This window comes from Papio anubis, chromosome 14 (assembly GCF_008728515.1).
Source record: "Papio anubis isolate 15944 chromosome 14, Panubis1.0, whole genome shotgun sequence".
NCBI classification, from domain to species: domain Eukaryota; kingdom Metazoa; phylum Chordata; class Mammalia; order Primates; family Cercopithecidae; genus Papio; species Papio anubis.
This window is the reverse complement of record NC_044989.1, coordinates 69,845,980-69,864,455: the sequence shown is the minus strand read 5'-3', so window position 1 is coordinate 69,864,455 and position 18,476 is coordinate 69,845,980. Positions and strand designations below refer to the sequence as shown.

The 18,476-nt window shown below is 41.9% G+C and overlaps 1 protein-coding gene and 1 non-coding gene across 12 annotated transcripts in view; both read left to right on the top strand.

The window, feature by feature from the left end:
* Positions 1–18,476, top strand: part of AAK1 (AP2 associated kinase 1) — a 180,515-nt gene that overhangs the window by 106,367 nt on the left and 55,672 nt on the right. For all 11 annotated transcript variants that reach the window (XM_009184358.4, XM_009184361.4, XM_009184359.4 and 8 more), the window contains 6 exons: positions 5,758–5,879; positions 7,535–7,616; positions 8,100–8,232; positions 10,997–11,100; positions 13,196–13,275; positions 17,323–17,477. In XM_009184358.4, the coding sequence (XP_009182622.1) occupies positions 5,758–5,879; positions 7,535–7,616; positions 8,100–8,232; positions 10,997–11,100; positions 13,196–13,275; positions 17,323–17,477 (676 nt within the window). The remainder of the gene's footprint in view (positions 1–5,757; positions 5,880–7,534; positions 7,617–8,099; positions 8,233–10,996; positions 11,101–13,195; positions 13,276–17,322; positions 17,478–18,476) is intronic.
* LOC116270423 lies at positions 18,131–18,262 on the top strand. The gene has a single exon (XR_004178460.1). It is a non-coding gene; the product is annotated as a small nucleolar RNA SNORA36 family (small nucleolar RNA).

Sequence of the window (18,476 nt, the reverse complement as noted above, 5' to 3'; positions counted from 1 at the left end):
AAGAGGCCTGGATTGTGATTGTTGCAGAGAAGTCCTGGTCGCTGTTGTTTTTAGTCGTTGACTCCCCAGATCTTACACTCGATGCCATCTAGATCCTTTCATTAGCACGTTAGATTTTATTGCTGTCTGCTAGTATGTCTGTGACGGACAATTACAGTTGCCTGCTGCAACTGCAGCTTCCCAAGGTCCGAGTGAAACGTCCCCAAGTGCTCCTGTTCACCCTGGCTCTGTCGTTGCATCACATAGTCTCAGCCACTCTGAGCTCCATGTCACTGTGGGAACCAGCCACCACAGTTCTAGCAACAGTCAGAGCCAAAGAGTTCTCTGTTTTCCTGTTTTCCAGAGAAAATGCTAGTTGCTTCCCTGTGAGCAGGATTTCCATTTGGTGAGGAGATGCCATTGTGAATAAAAGTTAGTAGGATGTGGGAAAGAGCACAGGCCAGGCCTACCGTGGGCCTTGTGGAGCCAGTGCCGCTCTGCATATGGGTCTGCTGGTTCACATGCAGAACCGAGGAAGGCCCCCTTGCCCTCTCTGCTGCCTGTGCAGTCGTTCTTTCCAATGACAGACGAAATAAACTGAAAGTGGTCCCTGTCCTTAAGCAGCTTATGTTCTAAAAATAACCATACCAGAAGTGCTGTTCTATTATACTGAAGATCTCTCCTCTAATACATTGTTTTAACACTTTAATCATTTTCCTCATTTTAAATTTTCATTTCTCTGAGAAAGACAAAGATCAGGATTGCAGATCGTGGTGTTGTAGATCTGGAAAGGTCACCGAAGCCAGCCCTCTTCTTTACCAGTGGGGAAACCTCCGCACAGAAAGGCTGTGACCGGCACAGGTAGTTGAGTGATCAAACCAGAACGGAGGCCACGGGTTTTCACTCCCATTTTATTCTGTTGAATACCATGCTATTTGTACAAGCACTTAAGAAAGGAGAAGAAAGGGTTAAGGCTTAACAAGCACATTCATGTCGAAAAAGTCATAGATGTCTCCTCTTTTGTCAGAATAGAGATTTTGATCTCATGAAGTATAATAGGATGAAGATTCTTGTCCCATTTTTAGAAACACAGGTTTGAAAACCTGCATTCATCTAATCCTTCAAATTTTGCAGTGGCAATACATTCTCTGACTGAAATGTCTAATGCCATACCTGTTTGGAATATCGAGATGAAGAGGTCAGTAGGAGGTAGCCTTCTAGATCTTTTTGCTAAAGCTGTAAGCAGAATTTGACAGTGACAACTTCAATAGCACTCTTAAGCTGAGAGGCTGGGAAATGAGGTCAGCAGCATCACACTCTCAAAGAATGGAAAGGTTCGGGATTGAAAGCAGTGGTGACCAATCTTGAGCTTCACCCTAAGGGACTTTGCCAAAAACAAAGTCCCTCTGCAAATTCTCTGAAGCTTTCAGAAAGTGGCGTACGACTGTGTAGTTGGTTTTCTACCTTCTTAATCTCACATAATCTGTCCATACCCACTTATCCCTTTCCATCCCTGTTGATTTTTCTCTATACCCGGCCCGAGTCATCTCACACCCAGACTGCTGTACCTGCCGTCGTTGCCTTCCTTCTCCTTCTCCCTCAATTTTGCCAAGCTAATTTTCCTAAAATGGCTGTCTTCATGTGCTGCTGACCTGAGAAAAATGCTGAGTGGCGCCCGAGTGCCCTTCCTCAGTCTGCTGTCTGTGTGCTTCTCTGGTCCTCTCCCTTTCTCCTTCCTCCTTCCTCGCCAATCTCAACTGTCCATCCCCCTTAATTGCACAGTGCACATCAGCACAGTGAGTGAGGGTGTGGTGCTGGCAGTCTGGTGGCCTGAGCCTAAATCCTGCCCTACCAGCCTGTGACCTCAGACGAGTTAGGTAGCTTCTCTGGCCTCCTTTTTCTAATCTGTTAAGGGAGACAACAAGGCTTTGTAAGGATTATATGAAATACTCTAGGTTTTTAAAAGTTTGTGGAGCAGTGTCTGGCACTTAATAAGTGCTATTAGTTATTACTGTTATTATCACTCTGGTTTCTATGCTTTGTTCCTGTTATTGGTTTCACTTTTGTAAGTCCTTCACTTCCTCCACGGCTCCACATTATCTTGTCTCCCCATTTCTGACAGCACTGGTTCATAATAGGTCCTTTCCCATGTTTTCATCTTTCTTTGCAGTACTGGTGCCATGCACAGCACTGTTCCAGCCACAGTGACCTGCCTGTGTGCCCCAGACCCTTCAGGCACTCTCCCGTCTCAGGGCCTTTGTGCTGCTGTTTTCTGCTTGGAGTGCTCTTCCCCGAGATGGCCCATGGCTGCTCCTTCTTCATCCAGGTCTCTGTTCCCCTCAGAGAGACCTTCCCTGACTATACTATTTAAAATAGCATTCCCCTTCACCGTACATACATTCACCCGCTGCTTTCTTGTCATAATGTTTATCACTACCAGGCAAGTATAATGATTTTCTTCTTATCTCCACTTGAACGGTAAGCTCCGTGAGAGGATAGACTTTGTTGTGTTGACAGCCTTATCCCTAGAGCCTAGAAAAGTTCTTGGCATATAGTAGGAGTTGAAACGTGTTTCTTTTGTTTTTTTAGTTTTGAATTTTTGTGAGTACATAATGGGTGTATATAGGAGTTACATGAGACATTTTGATACTGGCATGCAATGTGTAATAATCACATCAGGGTGAGTAGGGTATCCACCACCTCAAGCATTTATCCTTTGTGTGAAACGTGTTTCTTTGATAAATGTATGGTAATAAGAGCTTTTCTAGATGTACATTCCAGCATTAGAAGTGTAGAAACTGATTCAGAAAGGGAGTGCACACATCCAATAGGAGAAGCATGATTTTACATGAGCCCTGCCAGGTGCATGACGCCAAGGAGGAAGATTGTTGCTGAATGATGCTGAATAAGTGATTTCATTGCCAACATTTAAGGGTCCCTGGCATGTGTACGGCACTGGACAAGGCATTATGGGAGATACACAGGCATAATACGGTGCCCTTTTTTCTAAAGCTTTGTAGTCTTACTTGGGAAGGCAAGCGTGAATACATAAGAAGCTAAATACCAACCCACAGTGAAAGAAACATTGCTGAATTATAAATGATTATCAGTGATTATTACCTACCAAAGGTTTACAAAATTTATTTACAAAGGGCCAGATAATAAATATTTTAGGTCCGTCATAACTGCTCAACTCTGCTGTCAGAGTTTAAAAGCAGCCATAAACTTTAGGTAAGTAACAAGTGGGCATGGTTTGATTTGGCCTGAAGGCCTTCAATTCTGTAGATTTTGTGGACTGGTCGTGAAAGGTTTTTCTCGGGAGTTACAACTTGAGTAGAGAGTGAGCAGTTGAATAAAAGGAGCAATTGAATAAAAGGAAAAATTAGGTTATGTATGGAATGCTTAGGAGACATGGAACAAATCAGCCTGGCTAGTGTTTAGACACGTGGTTCCTTATTAACTAGATTTCTATTGTAGGGGCATTTCTGAACATAAAGCACTAAGAAAGTCCTGTCCTTAAGCTTGCACCCAATGCATTAAACAAGTATCATCACCCCTACTATAGTTGGAAGTAAGGATGGGGGCCTTTATTAATTGCTCTGCTTCTAACCTGCTTCCTGTAGCGGGAATATAATTGCCTGTCCTTTCTAGAGTGAGGTTGTTTAGGTTCACTTCCCAGCTGTACCAACTATTAGCTGTGTGACATTTAGCAAGTGACTTAATCACTCTGAGCCTCATTCTCTCCATCTGTGAGAGAAGGATAATAATCATATTGGGATTATGAGGATGTAGTGGGATAATCCATGTAAAATGCTGAGTACAGTAGTACTGGCAATAATAAAGCTCAGAAAATGATGGCTGTTATTTTTATAACCTCTAAATTAGATTGAAAACATTAGCGTTGTTTTGTTGGAATTATTTTGAATTCCTAAAGTGTGTATATGCTCAGGAAGCTTGACTGTGTCACTTTGTATAAGTAGATTAAACTGGTAAGCTTTATAAAAAAGACATAGATGATGGAAATATTTGCTTGCCTCAGCCTTATCTCAAAGGAACGAATCTCTTCTAATCATTCTTAATTCATAACCCTATGCTTAAGAATTGTTAATCATGGAACATACCTGTGAAGGTTGATGGCCGTAGTTCAAACTACCTATGTGGCTGGAAATTCCAAGGTCAAAATTATAGATTAAAGTAATTCCAGGGCAGTACTGCCCCCAACTACATCAGTGTATCCTCTCTGGAAGAACAATAGACTTTAAACCCAGATCTCACAAGCTTTGTACAGATTAAGTTCCAAGGAACATAAGTTAATGAAACAACAAAACTCCTCCCAACACCACCATAAGCAAGGTTTAGTAGGAATAAGAAACAATAAACTGCAAATCAGTTGGCAGCAGACACTTCGAATATTGGAATTGGCAGATACAGACTATAAAATATACTTAATGTAATTCTTAGAAGAATTAAAAGAAGGTATAGAAACAAGTATAGAAATTAGAGCTTATTATAATTGACTGGTTGTTTTTAAAATAATCAGTAGTAGTACAGTAGTATGGCCTGGATATTTGGTGGCTCATATCTTGCCCCTGACAGACCAGGTTTGCTCGCACATGCACACACATACACAGTGTTTTTTGGTTTATTCCATTCAACATACATTTTTTATACCAAGCATTTTGTTAGGCATTAGGTAGAGAAGACCAAGAATATGATTACAAGATGATGCTTATCTTTGAGGAGCTTATCTTTAAGAGTAGACTATAAGATAGTCTACTCTTGCCTTTGTTTTCCAAAGGCGGTCAGTCTTTCGAAGGCTGAAGACAAAAGACAATGGAGACTACAGTCTTAATGGCCTAACAAGATTTTTTGGCTGCCATTTTACTCCCCACACATAGCCAGGCCTGTCCTCCAGCATACTAGTCAGCTCAGTTCATCTAGACCAAAAATCAGTACACCTTGAGTACATAGTGTCCACTGTTTTGGAGTTGTCATTTCATTAGTAGAATCCTTTGATACCAGGGATTTCTCTAGATTTGGGACGTTATAAGCTCCCTACTGCCTAGAACTCCTAACTCACTGCCCAAAGAATTCATTTATTTAAAAAATTAGGGCAATACATTAACAGGAAAACTGCCCATTTATCCCCAGGCATTTTATCACATTGAGAAGTAACTTAAACATAAACAGTATTAATTCTGAATATCCTAACCTAGTGTAGTAAAGACATTTATATAAGTACTTATAAGGTCCGAGTGAAGTAATTCATATCATGAGAGAATGAAATACTGAAGGACAATAGGGAAAGAGTGACATGTTATCTGAGTGGGAGCCTGAAAGTTTCAAAAAGGACATGGCATTTGACCTGGGGTTTAAAACGAGATTTTGATAGCTGGCTAAGGAGGTAGGGATTGTGGAGGGCATCCTGGCCTAAAAGAAGAGCAAGAGCAAAGGCACAGGTCAGAGGCTTGAAAGTATGAAGACGGTTTCTGCAGAGGTGAGAAATGTGGCTGAAATTTACAAAAATGGCACTCTTGCATCCCCCACTGTGGAGTTTCCTCTTTTTGCCCTCTCCACCCACTTTTCCCTGTTACTCTGCATCTCCTGTGTTCTGCTTGGGATGATCCCTGTTGAGATACTTGGAGAGGAATAACTTTCCTGTGCACATTAATGAGACTGCCAGAAATAAAATGTTTTATTTATGTGACTGTGAAACCAAATTTTCACGTGCGTTACTAAATGATATCTTGGAATGGGTGGTTGGGGAATGTTTTTCAGGTTGAAAATATCCTCTTGCATGACCGAGGCCACTATGTCCTGTGTGACTTTGGAAGTGCCACCAACAAATTCCAGAATCCACAAACTGAGGGAGTCAATGCAGTAGAAGATGAGATTAAGAAGTAAGCTTTTTCTCCTTTCATGGAGTTTTGTCCACAATCAGATGAGCAACTTTACTTCCAGCTTATGGGTGAGAAGATCAGGGTGGGGAGACAATGGTGATAGTTGTCCTTCGTCTCAGAGCATCATGGTCACAGTTGGGTTGTTTGCCTTTAAGTGAAGAATGAGGAGGGGTTTATAAGCATACATCAGAGTAAAAGGAAGGACTCTTAGAGCTCTTTATCAGTGGTCCTGTGATCATTGCACATAGATGTTTTGATTTATGATGTCACAGAGCCTATAAAAAGCTGAGAGGTGCACACACTATAATATAAAGTACTAGGATGTTTTTAAGTATGATCACAGCAGCCATGACATTATCAGTCAAACAGATGTGCTTTTTACTGAACCCTAAATTGCTCCTTCCTTCCTGCTCATAAGGCAATCTAAGTGGAAATAATGGTGAGTAGGTTATTAAAGTCTCTGCAGATACTGAATCACAGACTTTCACGAGAAAAAGCTTATTTAGATTTGTGACTCCAATAAGAGCCTGACCCATTTTCTCCTCATGTCCACGTTGTTGGATTTTTTACAGGTAACAGCACTCACTATTACTACTAATAAGTCAACAGTCTAGCCTGCACACCTACATCCTGATCTTCTCTGTCCTTTTTATGCATCACGCCAGACAACCATGCCTGGGGCAAGAAGACCCTGATTGACCCAAGGCCCTGAGGGATGCCTAGACCTGTCCCATCTGGGATCTAGAGACAAAAGCAGCATAAATCACATGCTTGGTAACACCAAGACACTCACTTTGAGGATGTGCTTATACTACTTTTTTCTGGAGCGAGAGATAAAACTGTTATTTCAACCTGATTCCAGGAGCAAAGATGAAGGGCACTTGATTCCATCCACTCCTCACCCCAGCCAGGGCCCACTTTCTGCTCTTCTCCAGAGTACCACAGTCAGTATTACATCTCTGTGTTGAGCCACATGTAAAGGCCATTTTTAAAACAACAAATTGGCAAAATATAGTATCAGAATAAGAATTGGTAAGAGAAGATTTTGTCATTTGAGGACCCAAGAAAAGTTGCTTTTAGAAATTATTTAATGCAGCCGGGCACGGTAGCTCAAGCCTGTAATCCCAGCACTTTGGGAGGCCGAGACGGGTGGATCACGAGGTCAGGAGATTGAGACCATCCTGGCTAACACGGTGAAACCCTGTCTCTACTAAAAAATACAAAAAACTAGCCGGGCGAGGTGGCGGGCGCCTGTAGTCCCAGCTGCTTGGGAGGCTGAGGCAGGAGAATGGCGTGAAACCAGGAGGTGGAGCTTGCAGTGAGCTGAGATCCGGCCACTGCACTCCAGCCTGGGCGACAGAGCGAGACTCCGTCTCAAAAAAAAAAAAAAAAAAAGAAATTATTTAATGCATTAGTGTCTGAGTCCCCACATGTTCGTAGACTAGGAGGACTGCTGCCAGAGGGCCATGGTGTGATGATATGATTGTACCGAGGACAGCCTTTCATTTTATCGTACTAATATTTCATACTCTCTTCTGCAGATCGCTCCCAGGGATTCTATTAATGTAAAAAGAAAAAAAAAAGTGTTTCTGCTGCTCCTGGTTTTTAATTATAGTATTGACATATTTAACAGAAAATGAATCTCTTGATTGTAGATATACAACGCTGTCTTATCGAGCACCAGAAATGGTCAACCTGTACAGTGGCAAAATCATCACTACGAAGGCAGACATTTGGGTAGGTGTCAAGTAACCTATCCATACCTCAGATAGCAGCAGTCTTGACTGTAAATTCCCAAGGTTAATGCACACAGCGCTATAACATGGTGGCTACCATACCATATCATTGTCTACTTGCCCCTCAAGGTTCTTGATGTGAGAATACCAGCCACTGCTTCTTGAAGCATGATAAAGAAAATTACTTCCAAGCTCTGTGGAAATTATTTAGATTTTTTTTTCATGCATATGTTACTGGTTCTTAAGAGCAAAACAGGTAAATACTTATTCTTTACTGGAGCACAATTTGGTAATAATGGTAGAAATATTGTAACTCAGCTGCTAACAGTGGTGTTGGGTTCTAAAACTCACGTTTCTAATATATTAATAGTCTGTAGTTTTTATATCTGCTAGTAAATGTGAATGGTGCCAGTTTCTCATTAGATCCATTTAGAGTCATGATAAATAAACCACTAGTAGCAATCTGCTATCTTTATTTTTTTAGGCTCTTGGATGTTTGTTGTATAAATTATGCTACTTCACTTTGCCATTTGGGGAGAGTCAGGTGGCAATTTGTGATGGAAACTTCACAATTCCTGATAATTCTCGATATTCTCAAGACATGCACTGCCTAATTAGTAAGTATTTTAAGCTTCTAGTTTCATATTTTTATTTCTGATCACAAAGAATGAATTGGGGGATAAAGGGATCAGATTCCAGGAGTAATGAGTTAGATGCAAAGGTAAAGAAATTAGTTGATAATGATTGGGAACTCAAAGACAATGTAACAGTGTCTAGTTAGAGTGGTGGGTCTTTTTGCTAGAAATCTGAAGTTCTGTTTCACACCTGAGCCCAGCCACCCAAGCAGAAATCCTAACTGCCTGGAGCAGAACGGTGCTTCTATATTCTGTTGCAGTCTCTATGAAAGCTCCGGTACCAAAGGAGTCCAGCTGACTCATATCAAGTGATAAGAAATTCATCTTTGCAAAACTGGAAGCAACTCAAATGAAAATGATTGCAGTGCATTCACTGGGGTGAATACATAATTAAGACTATATAACTCCATGGAATCAGGTTTTTCCTCTCATTTAGGTTAATCACGGGATTTTGATAACATGCATCTAAACTCAATGCTTTCTTAAAAATAGTCTTAAGATTCCCCACTATTTGGTATCATCATAGCAAGCATATGTACTAACATTCATTAACCAGATGGTAGAATAAGTAATCTTTAAAAAAAAAAAAAAAAAAAAAAAAGAATAATCTTTGCACAAAGCCCCTATACTAAAATGCTAAAGAAGCAGAGATTTTTATCATCTTTCCACATTGGTCAAGACTTAACATCTAAGTTCTAACTGTTATGGATTGATTATAAATCTTGAGTAACCCAGTTTGGGTCCTGCATGGGGATATACTGGAAAAAATAGAAGCAGCAAATGTGAGTGGAGCATCTGACATTTGTTGAGGGCCTACTTATGCCTCATTTAATTCTTAAAATCCTTTATATATTAAGTATAATTATTCCCATTATGCAAATGAGAAAACTGAAACTGAGAAAATGTAGATAACTTATCCACTTAACATAGATACAGCTTTTAAGGTGCTGCCCATTCCATTGTGCCAGTTTTGTCAATCAGCCTCTTCCATTTATTAACCAAAAAAAGGAGGAATATTTAAAGGACTAGATTATGACATTTAATAATTGTTGAATTGTTTTAAGAGATAAAGCATTATATTCATGTTAGAATTCCAGGTATGTAAGTGAGATTGGTAGGAAATATGGGAAAATGGCCAACTTTGATATTAGACTAGTATTATTTTTTGATAATTTTTAAAACATTTATGCAGTAAATTCATATTGGGAAAAACAACTCTTTATGAATATCTATACCATGGACATCTTTCCCAAACTGCTTGCAGAACATTTGGCAACTCCACTGTCACCCTAAACGCACAGATCTAAAATTAAGTTTATCATCATTAGCCCTCCTTCCTTCTTTTTACCCTCAATACCTAGTTCCCCTGCCCTCTTTTCAGTTTCTCTCAGTGGTATCACCATTGAAGCCTATAAAAGTGAAATTTAAGATTTCTTTGGATCCAGCTAGCAAGAGAGAGGAAAGGTTCAATCATTTTCTCAGTCATATTCCTTTTTTGGAGTTTCTACTATTTTCTTTATACGTACATCACTGTCACCATAGTATATACAGACTCTGTCAGCTCATGCCTCTACTGTTGGACTGGTCACCAGCTTTTCTCCTCTCTCTTCAACCCATCCAGCACACCCTCACCAAAAGTTTCCTCTTATAAAACACCACCTCTCATGTCCCTGATTAGGAAACTAGTGGCTTGCCAATGGTCCCACAGTAGGGCTCAGCTTCTTAGCATGGCATTTAAGATTCTGATTCTGATTGCATGCCACCCACTCAGCCTTCTCTCTACCCTGTCCTTCTGGCTCCTCTGTTTACTTGCAGCAAGACACTCTCTTGTCTTTCTCCACGTCCTTCTTTGCTCAGACTGTTCTCTCAACTGGAATGTCTTTTTCACTGCGTCCCCCCTGACTGACTTCTGTCCTGCCTTCAAGGGCCAGCTCAAGCTCTGCCTCTTCTGCAAGGCAGTCACAAGGCTGCAGCCTCCCTGACCTTTTTGGAACTTAGTGTCCAGAGCATTCACTTTATTATTTAAGCAGTCAGCTGCCTTGTGTTGTTGTTTGCATATATATGTGTATGTTTGTGGTCTTCTTAAGGATTTTTTTTCCTCCTAAGGATTTTTCCAGCCTCAGGGAGGCAGAAGCTTAAAGGACCTGGAAATAGACAATTGATCTATAGGTCACAGGAAAAGTAAATATGCATATGTCACTTTGTAATTTTTTTAAATCTGGAAACCAGCTAATATTTCCAACAAAAGAATAAGTAAATTCATGAAATTTGGGTTTTGGTTATAATTATTAAGAATAATCATTCATTTAGTAAGATAAGATGAACCAAGGAAGCCCATGGTAAGACCGTGTAACCTCCTAGGTATTGGAGTATGCAGGTGGTAACTTTCATATTGAGAGCTTGAGTGGTAAGACCGTGTAACCTCCTAGGTATCAAAGTATGAAGGTAGTAACTTTCATATTGAGAGCTTGAGTCCCTCTGGTGCAAAGCGTAGAATATGAACTTTAAGTATCTTTGTTATAATCCACATATTTTATTTTTATTTTCTTATAGATATTAAATATTTCAGGAACATTAGAGCTTCTCTTTCTAAGGGGGAGAAAAGGGGCTAATTATACTGTCTGAGTTCTATGAAAAATAAAAGTTTAAAAACAAAACACTGGGAATAGAGAGAGGAATGATGCTTCCTAACTAGTGTAATAACTGTTGGAATATTATTAAATAAATTCACGTATGTTTGCCTTAGGGTATATGTTGGAACCAGACCCTGACAAAAGGCCGGATATTTACCAGGTGTCCTACTTCTCATTTAAGCTACTCAAGAAAGAGTGCCCAATTCCAAATGTACAGGTACGTGAATGGTGCTACTTAAAGGGGGTAAACATTATCAGATGGCCATTTTAAGTTCCTGGGGTGTTAATCAGCTGTTTAAATGAATATAGATGTCCCTTGCTTTATCTACTAGGGGGCGTTCAAGCAAAGCTAATTGTGAAGCAGTCGCCATAAAGGGAATCCAATTTTCCCATGGAATTTAATTATAAAACTGAAGCAATTGTACTGAACAAAAAAAAATGCCCTAGGGATTGAGTTGGACACTTTGAATGAAGATTGACCAACTTCATGTCTGTCAACTCTTGTAGTTCTCTAAGAGCCACATGCCTGTTGTAGTCACCTGGAGGTGATTAGACAGGCTGCTTTCCTGAGGCAAGGCCTTGGACATGCCCCCATGCCTGTTAGAACCTACGCCCCCTGTCCCTGTTCTCCTTCCTTGCAGCAGAGCTTTCTTGATTTTGCTTCTGCTGTTGGCCATTTATAACTCACACTCCTCTTTCTCTGTCCTTCCAGCACATCAAGCCATAAGAATGTTTTCTACATTTAGTAATCCTAAACTCTGCACTCACAGTTTTCAGAGTAAAATGCTTGCATATGTCCTTTTTACAGACTTCAACTGTTGATAATACGGCTGGGCGTGGTGGCTCATGTCTGTAATCCCAACACTTTGGGAGGCTGAGGAGGGTGGATCACCTGAGGTCAGGAGTTCAAGACCAGCCTGACCAACATGGCAAAACCCTGTCTCTACTAAAAATCCTTGCATATTTTTCATGTCATATTGTGATCTATTTTTCTTAAATATTTTGTGAATGGATGCTATAATAAATAGATTCTAACCTGAAATTTTCTTGCTAGTTCCTCGAATAATGAACTTTTGATTTCACTGCTGGGGCTTAAGGGCGCTACTCCTCTTTCACTCTCACATTTGAAATCAGATGTGGGGTCATCCAGGTGGAGCTCAGAATATTGGCTTTATTACTAATAAGCTTGAGTCAGAAGATGCAGCTCGACCAGTCAGGCTCCCTAGCATTAGACCCACATGACTGAGATGTAAACACCTGATTCCTGGGGGACCGGCTCTTCTCTAAAGGAAGGAGGGCAACAGCAAACTGGGCCAGCTCAGTTTTTCCACAGTCTTATCAGTCACAGAAGTCAACTCTTCTCCTTTGGGAGAGGAATGCTTGAAGAAGAGGAAGTGCTAGAAGTTTTCCAGCAGAAAAATCTCCCCCCACCTGGAAACGTGAAGGAAGCGAGAGGACCCTCCTAAAAGGCCAGTTTTATAACTAGTATTGTGTGTTGGGTTTCCCAGATTAAAACGAGGGATACTGTGCAGTAACCAAACATGACTTTCTTCTTTTGTAGTCCCACTTTCCCATTCGTAAAGTTAAATAATGTGAGATGTAAGTGGAAGCATTCAGATTGGTAGCTAGTTTTTAAAAGTACACCTCACAAGTCTCATGTCGTTTGGTACTCAGTAGTGGTAAGCACCTGTTTTAGGGTCAGGGACAGCTAGCTGGTGCTCCCTCATGAGGCATTATTAGATGGATAGTGCAGATTTCAAGCCAGAGGAACTCTCCTTGGCTTGTGGACTGAGTAGTGCCTCACATGTTAGAAAGGGTACTGGCTCAGCAGCCATACGCAGGGGTGGCTGTGGTTTTCTCTGAGCATTCTGACTAGCAGACTCAGTGCACCCTGGTTTGACACATTGATAAGCTCGAACAAAGATCTGTCTGGGATCCAGAATAATACCAGCTGCAGACTTTTCCTTCCCATTCCTTTCATAGCATCACGTCTAAGCTGTGGCATAGGAGAAGTGTACTGAGATCAAGCCCCAGTGACTCAGCGTGGTACAGAAGGTAGAGAATAATCGGGGAATGTGTGCTGCACACAAGCTACTCTCTCCTCTTCTTCCCTGACTATGGCTGAGTCTGACATGCATTTGGTTAACTTTCCTTCCCTCTACCAGACAGACCGCAGGGCCTGGAAGCTGCTCCAGAAGATCCCAAAATATATTTCCATCAGCTCTTAGTCCCAATTAGGCTGCTTATTCTTTAACAAAGAAATCTACGATGTCCTTGTTTTGTTTTGTTTTGTTTTGTTTGCAATTCTGTAGAACTCTCCCATTCCTGCAAAGCTTCCTGAACCAGTGAAAGCCAGTGAGGCAGCTGCAAAAAAGACCCAGCCAAAGGCCAGGTAAGAAATGCCTTCGTGAGCACATGTCCTCCTTGGATTGCCACAGCAGCAGGGAAGAATGCCTGTGTTTCTTGATTCTTACGTATGCTGTCGTGACCAGGGGCTGCACAGATCAGGAAAGCAAGCTCTGTCTTGCCTAGGCAGAAACTGTTCTTTGGGAATCCAAAAAGGAATATCATAAAACATTGTGATCTACATTTGAAAGAGAATCAAGAACTCTAAAGCTATTTTCTTTGCATGGGAATAGGCTCAGGGGCATTCAGAGATGAGGCAACAGCAGACTTTAAATGTTGCTAGTATGGCCAGGCGTGGTGGCTCACATCTGTAATCCCAGCACTTTGGGAGGCCAAGGAGGGTGAATCACCTGAGGTCAGGAGTTCAAGACCAGCCTGGCCAACATGACAAAACCCCGTCTCTACTGAAAATACAAAAATTAGCCGGGTATGGTGGCACACACCTGTAGTCCCAGCTACTTGGGAGGCTGAGGCAGGAGAATCACTTGAACCCGGGAGGTGGAGATTGCGGTGAGCTGAGATCACGCCACTGCACTCTAGCCTGGGTGACAGAGCAAGACTCCATCTCAAAAAAAAAAAAAAAATTGTTGCTAGTACAAGAGTATCCTAAACATTAGCCAGGCATGGTAGCACGTGCCTATGGTTCCAACTACCCTGGAGGCTGAGGCAGGAGAATTACTTGAGGTTAGGAGTTTGGGATCAGCCTGGGCAATACAGCGAGACCCTTTTTAAATTTTTAAAATTTAAAATTAAATCTTTTTAAAATTTTTAAAAAGTATACTAAACATGTGTCCTGACTTTTGGTTAGCCACATTCACCACTCTAATACTCAGCCTCCCTTTCCTTCTTACTTTCTATGGCTCCAACCACATTAGGAAAGTGCAGGTCAAAGCAGCAGGTCCATGAACAGCAGAAGACTCTCCGGGTCTTAGCTAATCACAGGAAGAACCTAGGTTCTTCCAAAAAGCAGATGCCAAAAGAGGATTAAACAAAGATGTTATTTGGGGAAATGCCCATGTGAGAGAAAACAGGGAGGGAGTCAGGAAAGCCTGGGAACGCCATCAGAAGGCAGTGCAAGTCTGACCCAGAGAGAGGGAGGAGAAGCATGGGTGAAGTGACCTAGACTGTCACACAACTTACGTAAGACTCACCAAGGGTGTTGGGGTCCTTGTGCCAGTCAGCCAGCAGATAGTCCCTCATCTCCTAGGAATTCCTGTGGGTTGGAGGTTAGGGCTGGCAGCAACCTATGGGAAGCATGGCGCCAGGGCAAACACCACAGCAGTGGTGGACTTAGTGCTGCATTTTAGGAATGCAGCATCTGGGCATCGGGGTTTTATGCTCCCTGTAGATGAAGGTCTACAAGGCACGTTCGCGTGGCTGCCACACCTTCCAAATGGCAGATTCTAGAGGTAGCACAGGAGTTATTTATACTCCTCTTTTTTATACCACCATGGCGAGGAAGTGCTAACAGCAAACTGCATCAACAAAGTATTCTGGATGGGAATATGTGAATTTTAATAGAACAGTAAAATAACATCTGTAGCTTAAAAAATTCTTTAATATTTATTAAATGCCTGCTGTGTACATGAAGTTATTTTAGATGTGCCTCTAAAATAGTGAGACTTTGATTTTTAATGAACGTAGCAACCTTGCTTAACAAACAAAACTTGTTACTTTGTAGTCTGTCCATTTCTTTCACTAATTCGGCCATGCTCACCTCTTTAGGAGTTGTTTTTGGGCTGATTTAAGTAGCTTAGTCTTTTGTGCTCGTGGCTGTCTCGTAGTAGGCTCAAACATGATATGTGCAGAGGCTAAGCAATGATCCCTTTCCCCACTCCACTCCACAAAACAGACACATTGAAGTCCATACAAACTAATATTTTGGACAATCTACAATTAATAAAACAGATTCATAGTTACTGATACATTTGATGTTCACATCTGCCTTATGATGTAGGCATATGTGTTTTTCCCTTTTACATATAAAGTACCCAAAGCTGAAAGAGGGAAAGTGACATGCCCATTATCACACAGTTACTTAGTGAGGAACTAGAACTCAAATACAGTTTTCTTCGGCTCCAGATCCCATTGCTCTAAGATGTTCCCCTCAAGAGATGATCAACATGGAGGTTCTGCTGTTTGGGTTTCTACAGAAGCCTGTTCACCTCTCTCACCTTTGGCTTTTTCTTTTTTCCCCTTTTTCTTTTTGAGATGGAGTCTCACTCTGTCACCCAGACTGGAGTGCAGTGGCGTGATCTTGGCTCATTACAACCTCCGCTTCCCAGGTTCAAGCAATTCTTCAGCCTCAGCCTCCCGAGTAGCTGGGACTACAGGCACGTGCCACCACACCTAGCTAATTTTTGTATTTTTAGTAGAGATGGCGTTTCGCCATGTTGGCCAGGCTGGTCTCAAACTCCTGACCTCAAGTGATCCACCCGCCTCGGCCTCCCAGAGTTCTGGGATTACAGGTGTGAGCCACCATGCCCGGCCGGCTTTTTCTCTCTTATACCTTTCTTCTTTTCTCCAGCACATGTCCCATTCTTCTTCCCACCTCCCTTGCCCAAGTTATAGCCCCCCAGATGTGATAGCCTTTATGTCACCACTTCCCCAGCTAGCACAAGAGCATCCCTCTAACAGGTTGCCAGTGCAAAGTTTCCGGGCCTAGGATGGAGCTTGGAGGTACGTCATGGGAAGGACATGAGGCCAGCTGCTTTGCTTCCTGTTTTGCATTCATGGAGGCTGTTTTGGAAATATTTTGACAAAACATGCTTTGGAAATATTCTTGAAACTTGTTAATTTTGGCCTAAGCCCAGTTATACTCTCTAAAGTGGAGTTTCAAAGGATGGCCAACTCTGATCTCAGTTAGGTAGTAACTTGCTGCCTGGACTACTGTAAATTCGTGAAAGTTAGCACCTGGGCTTCTGTACCCTCACAAGGAGCAAGCAGTCTTCCCTATATTAGTTTGAAAGTGTCGGTCTGGCTGTGAGTTACAGAAAGTCCAAAATGACAGTTGTGTATAAAAGATAGATGTTTATTTTTTTCTCTTGAGTAAACAAAATCTGGAGGTAAGTAGTCCAAGGCCAGCATGGCAGTTCTGCTCCATGAAGCCCTCAGGGATCTAGACTTCTTCAAGCTAACCACGTCACCATTCCTACAGTGTAGCCCTGACTGCATGGATCAATATGGCAACATTCCTGCTCTTAGCAGCAGGATCAAGGAATAGTTGAAGAAGAAGACAGAAGGCTTGAACCAGTTATTTATTATGGTTGATGAAAACTGCCGCATGATAATCTTCTTACATCTCATGTAATGCCAGGACTTAGAAACAAGTTGACACCTATTTGCAAAAGAGACTGGGCAATGTGATTTTTACTCTGGGTGACCCTGTGCCCAGTTAAAACTTTTGTTACTGTGGAAAAAAGATAGTATGTATATTGGAAGAAATGGAGTTTCTGTCACACTTCCCAATTTTAAATCCTTTGACTTGAATTATTTACTTTTTCCTTCCAGTTGCCATGTTGGATTCACTCATCTGCATGCTTTTCATTGTAGAAAGACCACTTTCACAGCTAGTTGCAGCCAAGTTTGAATTCTCTTTGCATCTGAAAACCACGTGCCTCCAACCCCTCTTTACATTATCACCCAAAGGGTATTTTGGGAAATCCTAGGACGTACTAGGTAAAAGGGCCACAAGATGAAATAAACTTGAGAATGCTTAGAGAATGCAAAGAGAATGCATTCTACATAGCACTCTTTTTGAGATTCTTCTTGCATATTCACACATGAAAAGTTCTGCTAGAAGGAGAGCCACTCAATATATTTTGATCAGTGTGTTAAAAATTTATTTGCCCACCAAGCCTGTTTTCAGAAGGTCTAGTAACCGTGGCATCCTGTGGGAGATCCTTTGGGAAGCATCGATTAAGCAGACCTGGAAGGTTCAGGTGGATGTGGAAGCGGAAGCATTGTGTCCGCTGCCCACCCGCTTCCATTTTTTGCATACTTTAATATAAACCTTTCTCTTTTCCTTTTCTAGACTGACAGATCCCATTCCCACCACAGAGACTTCAATTGCACCCCGCCAGAGGCCTAAAGCTGGGCAGACTCAGCCGAACCCAGGAATCCTTCCCATCCAGCCCGCCCTGACGCCCCGGAAGAGGGCCACTGTTCAGCCCCCACCTCAGGCTGCAGGTTTGTATCTAGATTGGTTTGAAACTTAGTACACCTCTTTGTCATTCTGGACAACAGGAAAGTCTTGGAAAGCCTGGTTTGCTTTAGGATTGGAATCCAGAGGCACACAGAGATAACAGTGTTCCTTGAGGAACAGGTGGCAGCTGCCGTTCAAATTGTATGGCAGTGGCCAGGCGTGGTGGCTCATGCCTGTAATCCCAACTCTTTGGGAGGCCAAGGCAGGTGAATCATCTGAGGTCAGGAGTTAAATTTCGAGACCAGCCTGGCCAACATGATGAAACCCCGTTTTGCCAAAACAAACAAACAAAAAGCTAGGCATTGTGGTATGTGCCGTAATCCCAGCTGCTGGGGAGACTGAGGCAGGAGAATCGCTTGAACCTGGGAGGCAGAGGTTGCAGTGAGCCGAGACGGCACCATTGCACCCCAGCCTGGGTGACAAGAGTGAAACTCCATTTCAAAAAAAAAATAGAAAAGAAATTGTATGGCAAATGGCTGGCAAAAGGGGAGGCCTTCTTGAATTCTGAGATACATCTCCAAGACCACTAAAGCCTGTTGTCTCTTTTTCTAGACTTGGCCCTAATTTTTGCAGTTTGGAACCTTATCCTCCCTCTTTATTTCACATATTTCCCTTTGCTTTTAAAGAAATAAGACTCTTCCAAAGTGTTGAGTTCAGTCCAGGGCAGCTTCCCTGTTCTGTTAATTAGACTTTGGGACATTGAAATGGGCTAGGGGAGATGATTGGGTAGAAAGCATTATTTTATTCATTTGCCTCCCAGCCTACGAAAATGCCTGGTTGGGTCTAATACATCAATAGTTAAAGATGCCTGGAAGAGACAGGACTGAAGAGGCTGAAGAGCTTGGACTAGCAGACAAGTTACTTTCAATTTTAGGAAGTTTGGGGTCTGATGGGCTGAGATACAAAGAAACTGAATTATTTTCATATATGCCTGAAAAAAAAAAAATGGAAACAAGACTCCTCTCTTTTGACATTCACAGAAG